The sequence below is a fragment of the Gobio gobio genome (assembly GCF_949357685.1).
Source record: "Gobio gobio genome assembly, chromosome: 19".
NCBI classification, from domain to species: domain Eukaryota; kingdom Metazoa; phylum Chordata; class Actinopteri; order Cypriniformes; family Gobionidae; genus Gobio; species Gobio gobio.
In genome coordinates, this window is record NC_137112.1 from 35809500 (window position 1) to 35826929 (window position 17430).

General features: G+C 38.8%; 1 protein-coding gene across 2 annotated transcripts in view; it reads right to left on the bottom strand.

Moving 5' to 3' along the window:
- Window positions 1-17430, bottom strand: part of eif4g3a (eukaryotic translation initiation factor 4 gamma, 3a) — a 78583-nt gene that overhangs the window by 13425 nt on the left and 47728 nt on the right. For both annotated transcript variants that reach the window (XM_079844841.1, XM_079844842.1), the window contains 12 exons: window positions 16010-16106; window positions 15183-15902; window positions 15014-15099; window positions 13234-13468; window positions 12743-12867; window positions 10461-10586; window positions 8151-8300; window positions 7690-7887; window positions 7414-7560; window positions 6499-6735; window positions 1314-1418; window positions 689-827 (listed from right to left, as the gene is read on the bottom strand). In XM_079844841.1, the coding sequence (XP_079700967.1) occupies window positions 689-827; window positions 1314-1418; window positions 6499-6735; window positions 7414-7560; window positions 7690-7887; window positions 8151-8300; window positions 10461-10586; window positions 12743-12867; window positions 13234-13468; window positions 15014-15099; window positions 15183-15902; window positions 16010-16106 (2365 nt within the window). The remainder of the gene's footprint in view (window positions 1-688; window positions 828-1313; window positions 1419-6498; window positions 6736-7413; window positions 7561-7689; window positions 7888-8150; window positions 8301-10460; window positions 10587-12742; window positions 12868-13233; window positions 13469-15013; window positions 15100-15182; window positions 15903-16009; window positions 16107-17430) is intronic.

The window sequence follows — 17430 nt, forward strand, 5'->3', positions numbered from 1 at the left end:
TGGTAAACACGACATCAGAGGGCGTTCATGTGCCATTTTTACCTAAGAAACTCATATTTACGATAATTCCGATAGCACGTGAAGGCAGCATTAAAACAGTGCATAAGCACGTGAATGAAATGTTTAACCGGCAAGGCTGTCAAACGCATGCAAATAATGAACTTTCGTGATTGTGAATATCTATAGTGTTCCATTAGTATAACTCTACCACAACGCGTGATGTGAATGTATGTCGCGTTGTTCAGTATATTGGGATGGAGGCAAATGCTAGAATTTGTAGGAAAATAATTAAATGCAAAACCGAAAGAAAAAAAACGCAATTCACAAGCACGTATTGAACCGTAAATGCCGTACCGAACGGTTCAATATTATATTGAGAATTGTGGCATCCCTATTGGGAACCTTTAAAATAGCATAATAGGGGCACTTTAAAATGATCAGTCATGTTGCATCAACAAATTCAACAATGCAATCAAACCTGGTTAACCATTAATGTGTTCTCCTCTACAAACAAGCTGTCTGGAAAGCCTGCTGTCCAAACAACATGTTCCCATTAATGTTTTGACCTTCTTACCTTATCTCTGAGTATACATGGAAATTTAGGTTTTGTTCTCTGGGTGGTGCTGTAGTTGGCCTGGTATGGCTGGAGATACACTATAAAGCTGTTAGTAAGTGCCGTGGATCTAACCTGGCCTCCTCTTGATGTCCTTAGACAGAAGCTGCTGATGGACCTTCCTCTGTTCTTCCTGTTCCTCCAGCTTGGCCTCTTTATGGATCTGCTCTATGGTTTTTGGGCCCTGGTCTGCTCTCCGAGAAACCCAGTTATGCTAAACAATATAAATAAACAGGGAGATCACATGTCTATGATTAATTGATCATTTTGGAAAATAGTTCCATTCAACTCTAAACTAAATAATACTACAAAGCATTCAGATTTTCAAAGTTGAGTACAATAAAGGCTTTTGAAAGAACATTTTGAAAGAAGGATCGCTCCTCTTTTTGTCTCTTCTCTCTCACACATTTGTATCACTCGAAAGTGAAAATTAAATCTGAAGAATGTGAACAATGTCATTTCATGGCCAAAAGTTATGACCTTAAATTGATCCCAGACCATAAATTCAAAAGACTTTTGTGAATAGGCATCATAAAGCCTAGATTTCAAAGTGTTTAATGAAATAAAAAATTACGATGTTCTTGCTTCTTTCTTTTACTTGTATCAAAACCAGGCCTTTATAAAACATCTGGCAATGGCTATCAGTACACTCTCCCAACACACACAAACAAACGCAATCACAATCCCCCCTGGCACTCACCAGTCTCAGATCTATCACATCCTGTACCATGAACCGTATCCGTGACGATGTCTTGCGCTCTTTGACAATTTTCTCCATCTGGTTGAAGTACTGATCCATACGGGGCTATTCAAGGACACAGAGAAGAGGGTGATGGAGAGCAAATCATTATCAAAGACTGAGTCCATGCGCCCTTAGTTGTCAATCACAACTTGCTTCTCTGAAAAATGATTATTAAATACAGATTTTTTTTTTTATTGTGGCAGTGATATGTGATCATACAGCACAGATGTTCTTGTCTGTACCCATCCATTATTTAGGACATACAGGGAGTCATCTTAAATCTAAAAATAATGTTTTGAGGCGAAGAACTGCACTAAATCAACAAGGTCAATAAACGCAGAACCTATCTCCCAACCTGACTCCCTGCTAGAAGAAAACTGCCTGAAGTTCCTGCTGTAAGGTCATATGGATACAGAAAACATTTTCATTTACCCTCTTGCCTAACACTTAGCTCCAGGGTTTATGGCCGTCTGCTGGGCCCAGCTGGAACACATTTAAAATGCATGTGTGTACAAATGTTCAGAATATATTCACTCCCATGCTTGATTATTCCTCAAACGTTTGCTTTGCATTGGACTGCAGCATATTTAAATGACTTTTTTCCCCCAGCTTAGTCCTCTTGTAGAGCTACAATGACATTTTAATTAAGTACTTCAAATGACAAAAGTATTTCAACATCTTCACAATCAGATTAAAGATAAAAACACTCAAAATTACACAATCATGCCATGATCATAAGGAGCTGTGCTGGGGAACTTGGTGAATTTTTTTCCCCAGGCAAAGCTTTGGACCTTCCTCTGAACACTGCAAAGTCCACTATAAAAACGCTGGGCAGACACAGACCTGGTCATTTTAGTAAATAAGCAAGTATGTTTGGAACACTACATGTACTTGTACTACTACTGCAGTATGTACACGTATATTGTTCACAGTACGCAAATTTTTTCTATGCATAAAATACCAAGATGAGATACAAAAATGTACAGTATGCAACATAGCACACTGGGAGGAATTACATTTCCCACAATGCAATCTTCCATGTAAAATAATAATGATTATAATAATTTGTTACATTTATATAGGGCTTTTCTGGGTACTCAAAGCACTTTACATGGAAGGCGTGGGATCTCCTCAACCTGGATGATGCGACGGCAGCCATATTGCGCCAGAACGCCCACCACACACTAGCTTATTATTTTGTTTCACTTAAGCTAACGATAAAAAGTTTGGGTCATATAAGGTAAGAAGAAATTATTCTTTAAATTGATCAAAAGTGACAGTAAAGACTTAAATTGTTCAAAAATATTTCTATTTCAAATAAATGCTGTTCTTTTGAACATTATATTCATCAAAGAACCCTGAAATCTATCATGTTTTCCAGAAAAATGTTAAGCCGTATAACTGTTTTCAACTTTAATAAGAAAAAAGGTTACTTGAACACCAAATCAGCATATAAGACTGATTTCTGAAGGATCCTGTGACACTGAAGCCTGCAGAAATGGCTGCTGAAAATTCAGGTTTCATCAAAGAAATAAATGACATTTTAAAACATATTAAAATAGTCATATCAATATTATGATATTTCAATAATATCAATATTACTGTTTTACTGAATTTTCAAATAAATGCAGCCTTGGTAAGCATAAGAGGCTTCTTTCAAAAACATTATTCAAAAACATCCAATTGCACATATTCTCTCCAATGAGACCCCCTATCTAGTTCTTACAAGGAGAATCCCCCTGAAGCAATTTACATTTACGCATTTGGCAGACGCTTTTATCCAAAGCGACTTACACTTATTAGTGTACACTTATTTAGTGTTCGGTGTCTAGCTCAAGAGGTGGCAATCCATGCATAGCTCATGCTCCAAGGCTCGAACCAGCACTCTTTTGGTTGCTAATCCTTTAACCACTATGCCACACCACTGACATCCTACGAATCTGAGCTACTGGACAAGAATACCAAAGCTGTCAGAGAAGCCACTAAGATGCCAGTCACAATACCGACAGAGCTGCAGAGATCTCTGCGGGCTACGTCTCGACTGGAGCTATTTTCCTACAACACATGCATAAAACAATTAGTCTGTCCCTCCTCTGAGTATCACAGTTAACACCTTACAGCTTGAGCTCTAGTGGCCTGCTGAGTGCTGCCTTTCCAGGGTACTGGACTGATTTATTTGTAGCCTATTTTAACAAACAAACACACAGCTGAGGCATGCTGAAGAAATGCCAAGTGAACAACAGTGATTATGTGGTTAGTTAAGAATTCTTCCAAAAATTCAGCTTTTGAGTGTCCTCTCGTGCTAAATAAAGCTCCAATCGTTATACACTGTAGCCTCAGACAGCATGCCCAGAGGCAGTTCACGAAATGTCTGATGCATACTGGACACAAAAGCTTTCTGAAAATGGCAAGCCACAGTCTGATTGGCTGGATTTATGCAATGTCCAAAGGAAAAAAAAGTTTTCAGTCTTCCAGGAAACACAATTGTTTACATGTTCCCACACTCTGCACTTTCAAGGTGAAACCAATTACAGGATTTGCCCATATTTGCAGGGTTCTGGCATTGAATCTTTGAAGGATATTCAAGAATTTTCTTTGAGGAACTTTGAAGCACATCTGCACACGATTTCAGGTTTAGCTGTCCCTAAACGTCTCGTAATTTTGGTCCTTTTACATGTCTATAAAGTTTGAAATTAACCTTTTGCAAATATCTACTAGTCTTATTGTGAATATGTTGTTCTTGACATTATTTAGATGGTTCATGTGGCACCATCAAATAAAAGTGGTAGTGATATGTAGGTAGTTTAATATGAGAAGTATTTCATATGGACTAAGACTATTGGGAAACGTTTGGGGTAAGTAAATAATTGTTTTCACAAATTAATAATTTATTCAGCATAGATGCATTTAATTTATCAAAAAAAGAATTTTACATAGTTATAAATATTAGAGATGCACCGGTTGATTGGACATAAATCGGAACCGGACATGTTTTGCTCCAAATACACGATCAGCAACCAGACTTTTTTGTTTTATTTTGGACGACCTGTGTTTCAGACTTGCAATCAAACTGCACTGCAATAATTTACCAAAATGTCATATTGTCATATTACAAAGTCTGTAAACAGGATGTTAACACAGGCCAACGACGGGTGTCCCCATTCACTGAATTCGGACGCAAATAGAAGAGGAGAGCACAGAAAATACTGTAAAAATACTTTTTTCAAAACAAAAACAACCAATACAAATAAACAAGAATCTGGCTTGATTTTATGTATTTAGGTTCAAGGGTAGAAAATGTGGCAGGGTATGGAACACTCCTTTACGCTGATTGGTCAACCAAACTTCAACCTGTGCCACTTTCAGTTCTTCCACAGTTCTTTGCAACAGAATAATAGTCGTCTGCTGCTATAGTTGGACGAATTCTTAAAGCGTTTATTACAAATAACCTCTCTCTCTCATCAAACAACTGGACTAAGGAATGCTGACACAAACCGCACTGGGCAGGGCATAGAAAGGGCCTTCTCTGTAGGCATGGGATCGATAACCTGTGTCAGAGAAATATTATGATTATTTTAGAAATATTAATGTACCTCGCATCTGCAACCATTACCCATCAGGCTATTTCTTTGGCACACCACAGGTTTTATTTAGCCAAATCTGCGTGGCAAAGCTGTGTGACCCACTGCGGCTGGACAGCGTGGAGCGGATGCTTTTAAGTTGTAGCGAAGCGCAGACCAGTATTGTTTTAAGTGTAAATATATGCATTAGTCATAACTTTTATTTTAGACAATTCGCTGAGTTTTGAACAATGGATGAAACTGAAATCAAATTTATTAATGCTATAGCAAAATAAAGCCACAGAACCACGTTTGGTTGACCAATCATCGGAATGGGGCATTTCCCACCCACATGCGTAAATCAAATATTCAAGCCGTTTATCGATTTTCTACCCCTGAATCTAAAAACATCAAATCAAGCAGAATTCCAAATTTTTTTATTTATAAAAATGCACTTTTTTTCAAATGAATGTACCGCAAGCTCATTGTTTCCTCCTACTTCCGTATAATGCCTATTAAAGTAGTGTTTATAAGCGCAGTGCTGCTTTGTGTACAGCGATAACCAAGGAAACATTACATAAATCGCTGCTCTTCCATAAGCGCCACCTACTGCCAGAGAGTGGATTCGCATTTTCATTCAATCCGTCTGCTATTTTTGTTTTATGTAGCATAATGTCACAAAGCTAAAGTCAGAACATGAAAATGATATGATCTAAATCATGATCAAAAACAACTGCTCATGCTACATGTGTGTATCATCTTTGGATTGTGATTAAAATGAAGTGGTTGTCTATAATTTCAAATGGCTACAGTTTGGCCTGTAATAGAGCAAACAAAAAAAAACAAAAAAATGGCAATCAGTATCGGATTCGGCCCATTTGCTTGTAAAAAAAATCTGTAATCATTATTGGCCATGAAAAACCATGATTGGTGCATCCCTAACAAATATATTCTACTGTATTTTTGATAATATTAATGCTGTCTTGGTAGGAATAAGACTCTTCTTTCATAAACATTAAAATATGCAAGCAACCCCAAACTTTTGAACAATAGTGTATGTGTTTGCCACATGGAGGTCTGGACAAAGTCTGGAGAATCCTAGATAAACTGCTAAATTTTCCACTAAGGTTCAAGTCGCTACAAGATAGACAAGTCGTGACAGATGTTTTCTTTAGTGGATGGTTTGCATGTCTTTGATTTGAATTACTTGAGTTACAATAGCAAGGGTCAGTCTGTCACTCTTACAATTCAACTTTAACTATGTATTAAGTTGCAATTCCATTAAATCGACCAAATGTCACATAAAAAACAGTTTTACTCGTATTCGGTGCTTGACATTGACATTACTTGTCCCTACTTGTCAAATAGATAATACCGTTTTGTGTAAGAAGGCAGTTCTTGACCAGTTTGAAAAGTGAGAAAATGTTTTACAGTGGTTCTAGTCTCCATTATCAACATATTCAACCTTGGATGCACCAAGAGCCTTTCCGATTTCCCTTTCGATGGGATTTTCACCAACGATCTTGCGAAATTCAAATCAATACGGCTCCAGAATGTATAATAACAAACTGTTGGCGAGTTACCTTGGCTTTCTCGAAGTCAAGGTCTTTGCCGATGGTGGTGAGCAGTCTGCAGAGGCACTCCAAGCTCTCGTCATCATGGTTTTTTAGTAGTTTTACCACACAGTCATGCATGATGGGCTCTGTCAGCATCTTGAGCTTGAACAGCTCACCGATGAATTTGATATTTCCTGTGGAGCGACGTCGGGCCTTGTCCTTCTCCTCCTCGAGCTCCTCTTGCATTCTTTCCTTTTCTGAGGACTGAGAGAAAAAGAGAAATTCATGTAAATCGCATAATGCTTTTAATAAGGTTTTTGAAAGAATAGTGTACCAAAAAATTAATTATGCCATTATTTACTCCCCCTCATGTTGTTCCAAACCTGTATGACTTTCTTCGGTGGAACCCGAAATATGAAATGTTGAAGAATGTTCTAGCAGCGTTGTTACTGTTCATTTAAACTAAAGTTAAAACTAAAATTGTTTTCGGTAGCTGAAATAAAGCTGCTATAATATAAAATAAAATATAAATATTAGATGAAAAAAAAAAAAAAACCTGACAAATAAGTTTAAGCTAAAGTATAATATGAAATAAAATGAATTAAAGCTATATATAAATATAAAAAACAAAACCAAATACAAATTTAAAAAGCACTAAAACTAAAATGAACACTGAAAAAAAAAAAGAATAAAAGCCAATTCAAAATATTAATAGTATACACTAATGAAATTTTTGAAATTATTACCCAATAAAATATGAATTAGACACTAAAATCATTTGGGGTGACATGAGGGTGAGTAAATTACAGATTTGTAACTTTTGGGTGAAGTTCCCATTAAATTATTCATATTAAAACATATTTGCCCATTATATTTTTTGTCCGTAATGCCTAAGACAAGCAAGTCTAAATTAAGTCTTGCTAATAATTATTGAATAATTACTGATGTGGCACAGTCCAGCTCCTTTTGTTTTTTCTCAAGTACGACGTCGTCCACTTTGTCCCTCTCAAATTCCTTCTGACAGCGGTTCAATAGCAGCTTCCGGAAGTTTACCGTCGTATTAGGTTTGTCTGCTGTGGGCACTTTTAGCTACAATTGGATCCGAAGAGGAAGAAATGTCCATGACATATTGAATAAAAGAATGCGAGGTAAAATAATGGACAGTCCGATGAAAATAGACATGGAAATTTTGCAATGTGCAAAATGCATAGAACATACCGTGGCCAGGCAGCGACACATGTTGGCGTAGGCCACAGAGAAGCTGGGCTCATCGATGGCCTTCTCAAACACAAGGTCAATGACTCCTTTAAGCCTTTCTTCAGTGTTGATTGTGAGATCCGTTACCTGCTTCATCAGCTGATTGAACATCTGGGGTGTGAGCTTGTTCAAAATGCTACGAACTTTACGGAACAACTCCTGTAGTGCCAGAAAACAAGATTGCCAACACATAGCAGTTAACAGCGTTCAAAACAACCTTTCTTTTTAAACAGACAAAACAGGACTCGAAGGATGCGAGATCCTCAAACAAATCCCAGTGCCTGACAAGAACTAGACTAGAGCATCCACATGTGCCAACCATCTAATTCAAACTTGAGAGTGCATGTCATGTCTTGAGTGCTTTTTTTACTGTGAATGTTTACACTCGTGTATAATAGTTATAAAAGAACAGGAATTCACACCTGGGTTCTCAGGGCCTCTGGCTCATCTGGGACAGTCTCTCTCTTCATCCCAGGTTTCCAGGCGTTCTCCGACTTCTTGAGTTGAACGTCATCGTTAACGGAAAGGTTCACAATGATCTTGCGTGGAGGGGGACGTCGCACATGTATAAGCTTCGGATAAAGTGTTTAGAAACGTTTAGAAGAGTGTCAGTTTCAAATGTAGACAACGACTTGGTGAATCTCATTTATAAATCAAAAGAATAAAAAAATAAATAAAATAAAAAAATTATATATATATATATATATGATTTTTTTTTTTTAGTTTATTTGTATCTCATTCTCAAATGGTGATTTTCATTAGATTTTATTTCTTTACAGTAATACTTTGTTAATTTTTACTGTAAAAAAATATTTACATTAAAGGGGTGGTAAAACACATTCTTTTGAAGGCTTGATTGTGTTTGTGGGGTGCACTGTAACATGTGTTCATGCTTCGTTTTAAAAAAAATTGCCTTATTTTTCATATATTTGACCTTTATTCTACACTGCTCTGTCCCTCCTTGTAAAACGGTCTGATGCTTTCCGGGTTGTATGAAGCCAGTCCCTCAAAAATACGCAGTGGGCTCAGATTGGTTAGCTGGCCCAGTGTGTTGTGATTCGCTAACCGCAGTGCACGTCGGAAACGTCACGCCCCTTACCTTACCGGAGGCTGTTCAGTATTAGAAACAACGGCGTCAATAAAACCATATGAGCTCGAATCAGACCCAGAACATTTGAGTGAAGATGATCGAGCAGAACCTGTTCAGTCCTCAAGAGTAAAGACTGCGGATCTATAATGATCGCTACTGAATGGCACTGTTACTTTTGTATTTTTAGAACGATTATAGCCAAATATCTGTCGCAAGAACTAACCCAAAACAAACACTAAGCACTGGCTTTAACTAGTAAGTTAGCCAAATCACACACAGAACCATGTTTAGCATGCCTGTAGATAAACAATACATAAAAGCTCTAATCAAAGAATCATTTACACTAATGCCAGGTTCGCTGTTGAGATTTTAACGTTAGGTGTTCGTCGGATAACGTTAAGTATGAATGAGCATTTAACAGACTGGTTTGCAGAACAGCGCTGTCATCTGTTTACTTCCTTGCTACAACCTATTACAGGAAAACACATTGATGAAAAATAAATCAGACTTACAGGTTGTGGCCCGTAAACAGCTTCTGTTTGTAAATCCAGCTTTCAGGACAAGCCGTTGTGCATATCCTGTATTGAACTCGCGAAGTTTGTGGAAGATTGTGTTGTCCTCCGTGAAATGTGCAGCGCGCGCGTTGTGCATCCACGCACCGGCAGTGTTTTTTTCACGCAGCTGACGTTGTGCAAATCTGGTATTGAAATCGCGAAGACGGTGGATGCAGGGAGCCCTGCGCGCGCCTGATTCCCCGCTGACTCAAACACACGTGCATATAACATGCTGTATGTTAAACGCTCTGCAACGCACCCCCTTCCCTATGAAGGCTGAACAAAGCAAGTACCCCAGACCTGCAATCCGGATGAAAATAACAGCGTTTCTTCGGCATTGCGGCAAAAACACAGCCTACTAACGCTTCCCCGCGGCGATACAAAATTGCCTCGCCCCCCTTATTTCATATTCCCCGGAGGAGGGGTTTATGTAAATATTGGGCCTGGTGATGTCAGCAAAACCTGGGTGAATGTGTAGTAGTCCCTAGCGGCCGTTTGCTGTAGTCCTTAGAAACTGATTTCTTTAAAAGCAAATATCTCCCTTTGCTTTAAACTTTGAACGTTGTAACTTTGCAGATGTTGTTTATGCTCAAGCAGCAACATTACACGTTAGCTAAAGTTAGAATAGTGAAATCGTGGTTTACCACCCCTTTAAAATAAAGGCATGATATATATTCTATATTTGATAATATTTGATATATTTTTTATCATTTAAATAATATATCATTATTTTAGTTCACATTGTCGTAACAGGATTTTATTTAAATTTTTTGCATTCATGCAGTAATGAGAATTTGGGATGAAAATGTGCTTAATTGTTATGAAAATGTCATAACGGCCCAAAAAAATAGGTTTATGGAAAATTCAATTAATTAATTCTTTCTTTTCATTTTGGGCTAACATGACCCAGATATTATTCTTCAGAGGCTTCTTGATATGGACAGATTCATCAACCAAATTGCTACATGTTCTCCCAAATTGCTAAAGGGGTTGATAGATTAGGATTTTTTTGTGTGTGAAAACCTTACATTTAGAACTATTTTAGTTTTTTTGGTCTGTAATAAAGCATATGAGATATTATAACTCACTGGGGCTCCACGTCCTCCGGGCATCTGCCTGCTGAAGTCAGCAAAAGCAGGAGTGAAATCCTGGGGAGCGCTTCTGGAAATCAACCTGGGGTCCACAGACCTCAGAGGCAGCTTGTTTTGGTTAATCTGAAACAGAAGACAACGTTTCCATGATTTATCCAGCAGGGGACGCAGTGAGAAACCGAGCTGTGACATGAATGAAATCCCAGACCCCCCCCTCCCCTGCATATGCTGATCTTGGACTAGCTGTACCTATCAGTATCTTTATCACAATCAGTATGAGAGAAACTGGTTTGAGATCAGTCTTTCCTTGCCCTACAGCACTGATGGGCAAACACTATTTGCCATGGAGACCAGCTCCATTTGTTATTTATATATCAACAGCATGTTCAACGATTTATGCTCCAGTCATTTTGTGATGAAGGGAACAAGTACAGCCAGAAACAGATGTGAGCGAGTACACATGCAGAGTCAAATCGAGGAACTGAAATGGGAAACTGAAAGTACAGAGTGTATGTTCAGAACAACAGAAGCAAGTGTTGTCGGAAACAGTAACTGAGAATGTATAAACAAATGAAAAGCTAGCCGTAAACTCCCTCATATCAACAGATTAGGCTAAAGCTTAAGACTATGCATCAAACAGGGGCAGGGCATTTATTTTCTATCGTCTTTAGGCTAAATGATGCCTACTGCCAAGTATGACATAACCGTAATGCAATTTTAATGGAAACAGGACGTCTAGGGAGTTTCATAGCTGAAGAGTGCAGCTCAGCTGAAGTTTAGAAGTCAGGGAAACATACTTGTATTGCTGTACTTTTCACGTTTTGTTTTCACAAATGTTATGTCTATATTTGCATGTTTTTTTAGGAAGTAGACAAAGAATGTGCATTTGACACTTAAAATGATTAGGATCACAATGTTAAATTGAGTATTGGTTAAGAGGTGTCACACTGCAAAACCTGGGTTAAGATTCTTATCTGCATATTCACAAGGTTAATAACACTGATTGGTTATGTATATTTAATGAGACAAAAATGGCAAAGTTTATGATTGGTTGTCTTTTGCAGAACAACTTGCCATAACATTCAAGCATCACATTGTTTCACGTATACTGCCTTTCAGTTTGGGGTCAGCAATGTTTTTGAAAGTAGTATCTTATGCTCACCAAGGTTGCATTCATTTGATCAAAAATACAGTAAAACCTGTAATATTGTGAAATAATAAATATTATTACAATTTAACTGTTTTCTATAATTTGAAATGTAATAAAGGCCGTCTGCAGTATATATATAAAAAAACTTTATAAAGTAAAATATGCATCGATTCGCTTCAGAAGGCCTTTATTGAAGGGTTACTTCAGCGATTTAGCATTAAGCTTTGTATCAGTAGAAACCCGGTAGTATATTTGAATGATCGTGCTTCCCCCCTCAGACAAGAGATTTATGTATTTTATGCCTGGAAAAAAGCCTCCGATGACGCAAATATCGTCATTTTGCGTCATCGGAGGCTTTTTTGGCCAGAGGCTAAAGACTACAGCCAGTAGTAGGAGCTAGTTCTGCAAGCTGCCCACAGGGATGGGATCTCACTCATAGAATGTAAGACACAGACTAATTGTAGTGTCTGTTCTCTAACTGAACTAAATTATTTTATTACTATAAAAATGAAAACAACGGTAGTGTGGTGCGCGGTGGGCAAGAGATGTAACTGGTGGGCGTGGCTTGGGAGTGGCCTCGTAGGGCAGCGAAGCAAGTGTATTCTGGGAGTTGTTGTCTTCATCCATATGAGCCAAAAGTACATTTTCTGGCTTTTCTCAGTCTAGAAGGCAGCCACTTCATAAATAATTTCACATTTCTACTACATAAATGACCTAAATTTAAATACACATGCATCTTTCCAGCGCTGAAGTGCCCCTTTAACCCCCGGAGCTGTGTGGATTACTTTTATAATGGATGGATGCACTTTTTTGGTCTTCCATTCATACATTTTTTAATATAACTTGTATTTATTTGAAAGAAGAAAGTCATATACACCTAGGATGGCTTGATGGTGAATAAATCATGGGGTCAATTTTAATTTTTGGGTGAACTATCCCTTTAACCATGGGTTAAAAAAAAGTGTGAAAAGCCTTGAATGTGCTGATTAGCTGCCAACGTTATATCATATTATTATTTATCAAATGCACTGTTTTTGTCTACATAATCCAAGAAGCAGTAAGACAAGGAAAATATGGACTCCAACACTTTTGACAATGTATATAAGAAAACCATAAGCCAAAAAAACACCTTGTCTAGCACCACATCACTGATTTGAGGCAGTCCCTCTGGCTTCTGTACGCAGGCCGGCATGAACTGAAATCCCAACAGAAAGTCCCGTTCATACTGTCTCTTTCCATTAGATTGCACAAGGCCTGGTGTGGAAAAAGCACAGCAATAATATAGGTCAAATATGTTAACAAGACTAATTTATTATGCAATTTAATAAGAATAATAGATTGGAAGCATCAACAAAAAGTCTATAAAATTGTATGGCGCTTTCTGGTGACACAAACAACAAAAAAACCTTTAAAAAGGACTTTCTGAAATTAAAAAGGACTTTCTGAAATCAAAATGTGACTAGCAATAAAAAGCCTGTGCTGTAAAAGACTACTGACTATTTAATAAACAGTCCTTCAATATATGTCGATATTTCAACCATGTGACCTCCAATGAATGAATGAATGATAGAAAACTGCTAATTACCTACACTAAGATTAAGACCAAATACAAAGTCTTACCTTCCTGCATGAGTGGAGTGGGGGAACACATGGACCCTCTGCTGTCCCCGAGCGTAACGCCACTGTCAGTGCTCTCCGTCTCCACCCCATTCCTGAATGGCTCTGTTTCAGTCTCGCCGTTCTCTTCTGAGAGCTTCTCCTGGTGCTCAGGCACTGTAAAGGGGCTGCTGAAGGTCCCTAAGGTTAGCTGTGAGACCATCTCATTTTCAGCAGAGCTCTCCTTTGAGATCTCCTCCTGATGTGGAGCGAAGAAAAGCAGTATTACACAAGGGCCTGGAGGTGTAATGTGAGATAAATGACTACATAATGGTGTGTGTTATTATGACAACAATTTCATTAGTCTGTCTTACGCTATGTGCTGTGGTTTTGCCAATTTTCCAATATCCCTTTTCTACGGACAGGTTATTATAACTAACAACAAACCTTGTTACTGAAATAATTTGATACTGAAATAAAAACTAAATGGTAACACTTTACAATAAGGTTCATTAGTTAACATGAACTAATAATGAACTGCAATTATAAAGCATTTATTTATCCGATTATTTATTTTTGTTAAAGGAACACTCCACTTTTTTTTGAAAAAAGGCTAATTTTCCAACTCCCCTAGAGTCAAACGGTTGAGTTTTACCGTTTTCGAATCCATTCAGCCGATCTCTGGGTCTGGCAGTAGCACTTTTAGCATAACTTAGCATAGATCATTGAATCGGATTAGACCGTTAGCATCTCGCTCAAAAATGACCAGAGTTTCGATATTTTCCCATTTAAAACTCGACTTGTCTGTAGTTACATCGTGTACTAAGGCCGACGGAAAATGAAAAGTTGCGATTTTCTAGACCGATATGGCTAGGAACTATACTCTCATTCAGGCGTTATAATCAAGGAACTTTGCTGCCGTACCATGGGTGCAGCGGCGCAATGACATTACGCAGCGCCTGAAAATAGGCTAATTTCCATAAACATAACCAATGTGACAACCTGCTTGCACAGGGAGCATGCTGGGGACAATTTTCAGGTGCTGCGTAATGTCATTGCAAAACAAAACAATCCAAAAATTAATTTTAGTATACTTTCCCCAGATACTGTATGTTTATTTCAGAAATTTTGTTAAGGACAATAAAGTGAAGTGAAGTGACGTGTGGCCAAGTATGGTGACCCTGTGAATGGCGAATTTGTGCTCTGCATTTAACCCATCCAAGTGCACACACACAGTAGTGAACACAAACACACCGTGAACACACACCTAGAGCAGTGGGCAGCCATATTGCTGCGGCACCTTGCTCAAGGGTCTCACCTCAGTCGTGGTATTGAGGGTGGAAGAGGGTGCTGGTTATTCACTCCCCCCACCGTGACTCGAACCCGCAACCTTCAGGTTACAAGTCCGACTCTCTAACCATTAGGCCACGACTGCCCCAAGGCCATTCACACCAAGAATGATAACTACAAAGATAACTATATTAGCATCTACTCCAGTGGATGATATCGTTCAAAGCGCTTGCTGCAGTTACTGTATGTCACCTGACACCTGAAATTATCAAGCACTTAAAAGCAGGATGGATTCTGATTGGCTGTCAATGTTTTTATCGCTCATCAACTGGAAAAATCATTCTGAAAGTGATTCCAACAATATAGTTTATCTGTGCCGTTATCGTTGTAGTTGTGGTGTGGACACCGGTATTATTTTATATTTAGAACGATTTTTAGAACTATATCTTTATCTTTATAGTTATCTTCTTTGGTCTAAACAGGCCTTAACACTAATGCACACACTCTCGCTCACCTCATTCTCCTTCGGCAGTGTTTCCACCATCAGAACTTCTTCATTTGGTTTCTTCCAAGACTTTGGTACAGCAGAAACAGCTTGGGCTATCACAAAAAGGAAACACAATTGGTAATTGGTCATTGAACATTTTATTTTGCCTGATATTGACACAGATTGGCACACATACCTGATGGTATGAGCTTTTTAGAATTATTCTGAGTTTGTGATTCTGAAGCGTCCTGAGTTTTCGGTTGGACATCGTCAGAGGTTTTGTTTTGCTCTGGTGCCTCAAGGACAACCGACTGCACTAGTGGTGCCAAACCAGGTGGTGGTGCAAGGACAGAGGCGGTGCTAGAGGTGCTTGAAGAGGCCTGTGCGGTTGGGATCAAGGACACATGTGCAGCTAGAGAAGGGAGGTGCTTTGCCTGGAGCTCCTCCAAGGCCACTGTAACCTCCTGAACGGACTCCTCTGTGGAGGATGTACCCTGGGTTGGCAAATTAACCTCACAGGACAAGGATATCTTTAGGGCTTCCTGGACCTCAGGCTCTTCATAGCTTGATAATGGAGTTTGAGACTCTGCAAGGCCATTCACCACTTTGAGGGACAGTGAGGGTGAAGCAGACAATCTGGGAGAAGTTACAGGAAGAGATTCCTCGCCGCAGATGACCTGATGCGTCCGAGCCTTAGTGGTTGTAGGAGCTATAAATTCTGGTTCTCCCGCGGCAGTGGGTTTCATGCAGCCACTTGAAGGATGGGAGGGAACATCGGAAGCCACCTCTGGAGAAGAAGAAGAAGAGGCTAATAATGGAAGACTTGGAGCTTCTCTTTTCTCTAAAGAGGACTCTGGAGGCCTTGGCCCAGGAGAAACAGGCTTTATGGGACCAGACTCCATTTTTGGCCCGTCATCTATAATGTCAAGAGCAAAAAGAGGGTCAAAACATGAATAAAATGAAATAAATTTCCTTTAAGGGACAAATCATATCACAAAGGGGGGTTTGTGTGTGGCTTTATACCTAAGCTGGGTTTGCCATCCATGTATGCAGGACTCTCTGAGAGTCTCTGAGGTGGGTTGACATACGTCACTTGTTCTGGGGTCTGACAGTTGCTTGGCTGCTTTGGGGTGAAAGGGAAAGAAAGAACAATACAGACACATCAGTCAACCATAGTACAGTCTGACAGAGCTAGACCTTGTACTATTGGCATAACTTCTAGTCCAACGTCTAACTTATTCTTACCCAGAATCACCCGCTTAGACATATCGGGCCAGATTTACTAAACAGGGCAGATGGGAATGGAAAGTTCTGCATGTGATCTACTGACGACGCTCAAATTAAAGAACAGACGCAGACGAATCACTTACATAATAACCAATGCAATCTACCAAGAGCAGCGCAAATAAGCACCTGGTTTAAGACATGCTTTTTTTGCCGTTAAATAATGGCGCAAATACCAGTAAATTGACTAGCGCAAACCTTAGTGAATCACCTTGCATGATAATAAATCCGATAAATTTTGTTTTTTCAGCTCTAATTTTTCACTGCGTGTTTTCAATAAATCCTGACAGTAGTTTTTTAACACCAAAAGAGGGTTTGCACTGGCACAAGCTGTTAGTAAATCTGGCCCATAAAGTGCCCAACAGCATCTTATTTTCATGTAAGGCGTGGGTAGATAATGGATTCATGAATTAATGTTTTTTGAACATGTATATTCATAATATTCGCCATGCTTTTTAGCTATCATGGTACCATGATGTTTTGGGCATGGTAATCTTGTGTCTTTTTAGACAGGTACCATGGATTACCATGTTTTTTTAGACATAAATCACCGTAGTACCCTTGCTTTCTTTGAAATCACAGACGTACAGTACCATGTAATTAACTGAGCTGGACCATGACATTATTCTTTGCAGAACTGCCGTATAAATGAAATGAACTCATTTAATAATTGATGATCTTTACAACGGAACAGAATCAACACTGAACTGACTTCAGCTGAACAACAGCAGAAATGTATCCTTTTCCTGTTATCACTGCAAAGCTGCTTTGAAACACCTTTGTATAAAGGTGACTTGACATGACATATGGTAATCATTTTGTGCCATAGTACATTGTCAAATCTATTAGCATCTGATATTATCTATGAACCGCTGAAGTTCATTTTGCTGGTTATGATTCAAGTGGAATGTGGCAGCCATTGCTATTCCCACTAGCAAAACATTTAACTGCTTATCAACACACTTTATAGATTCTTTTTTATTTTTTGATTGTCCACAGACCAAAATATACATAAACATATAATGGAGCAGCTAACAGCCTAATGCTTTCAGTGTGTTCATGGGGATTAGATTGGGGGCAGACTGTGTGAGCTGGAACTAATCCATGTACACCCTGTGTGCCAGAGAGAGGGAGAGACAGCTAGAGAGAGAGAGTAGTGG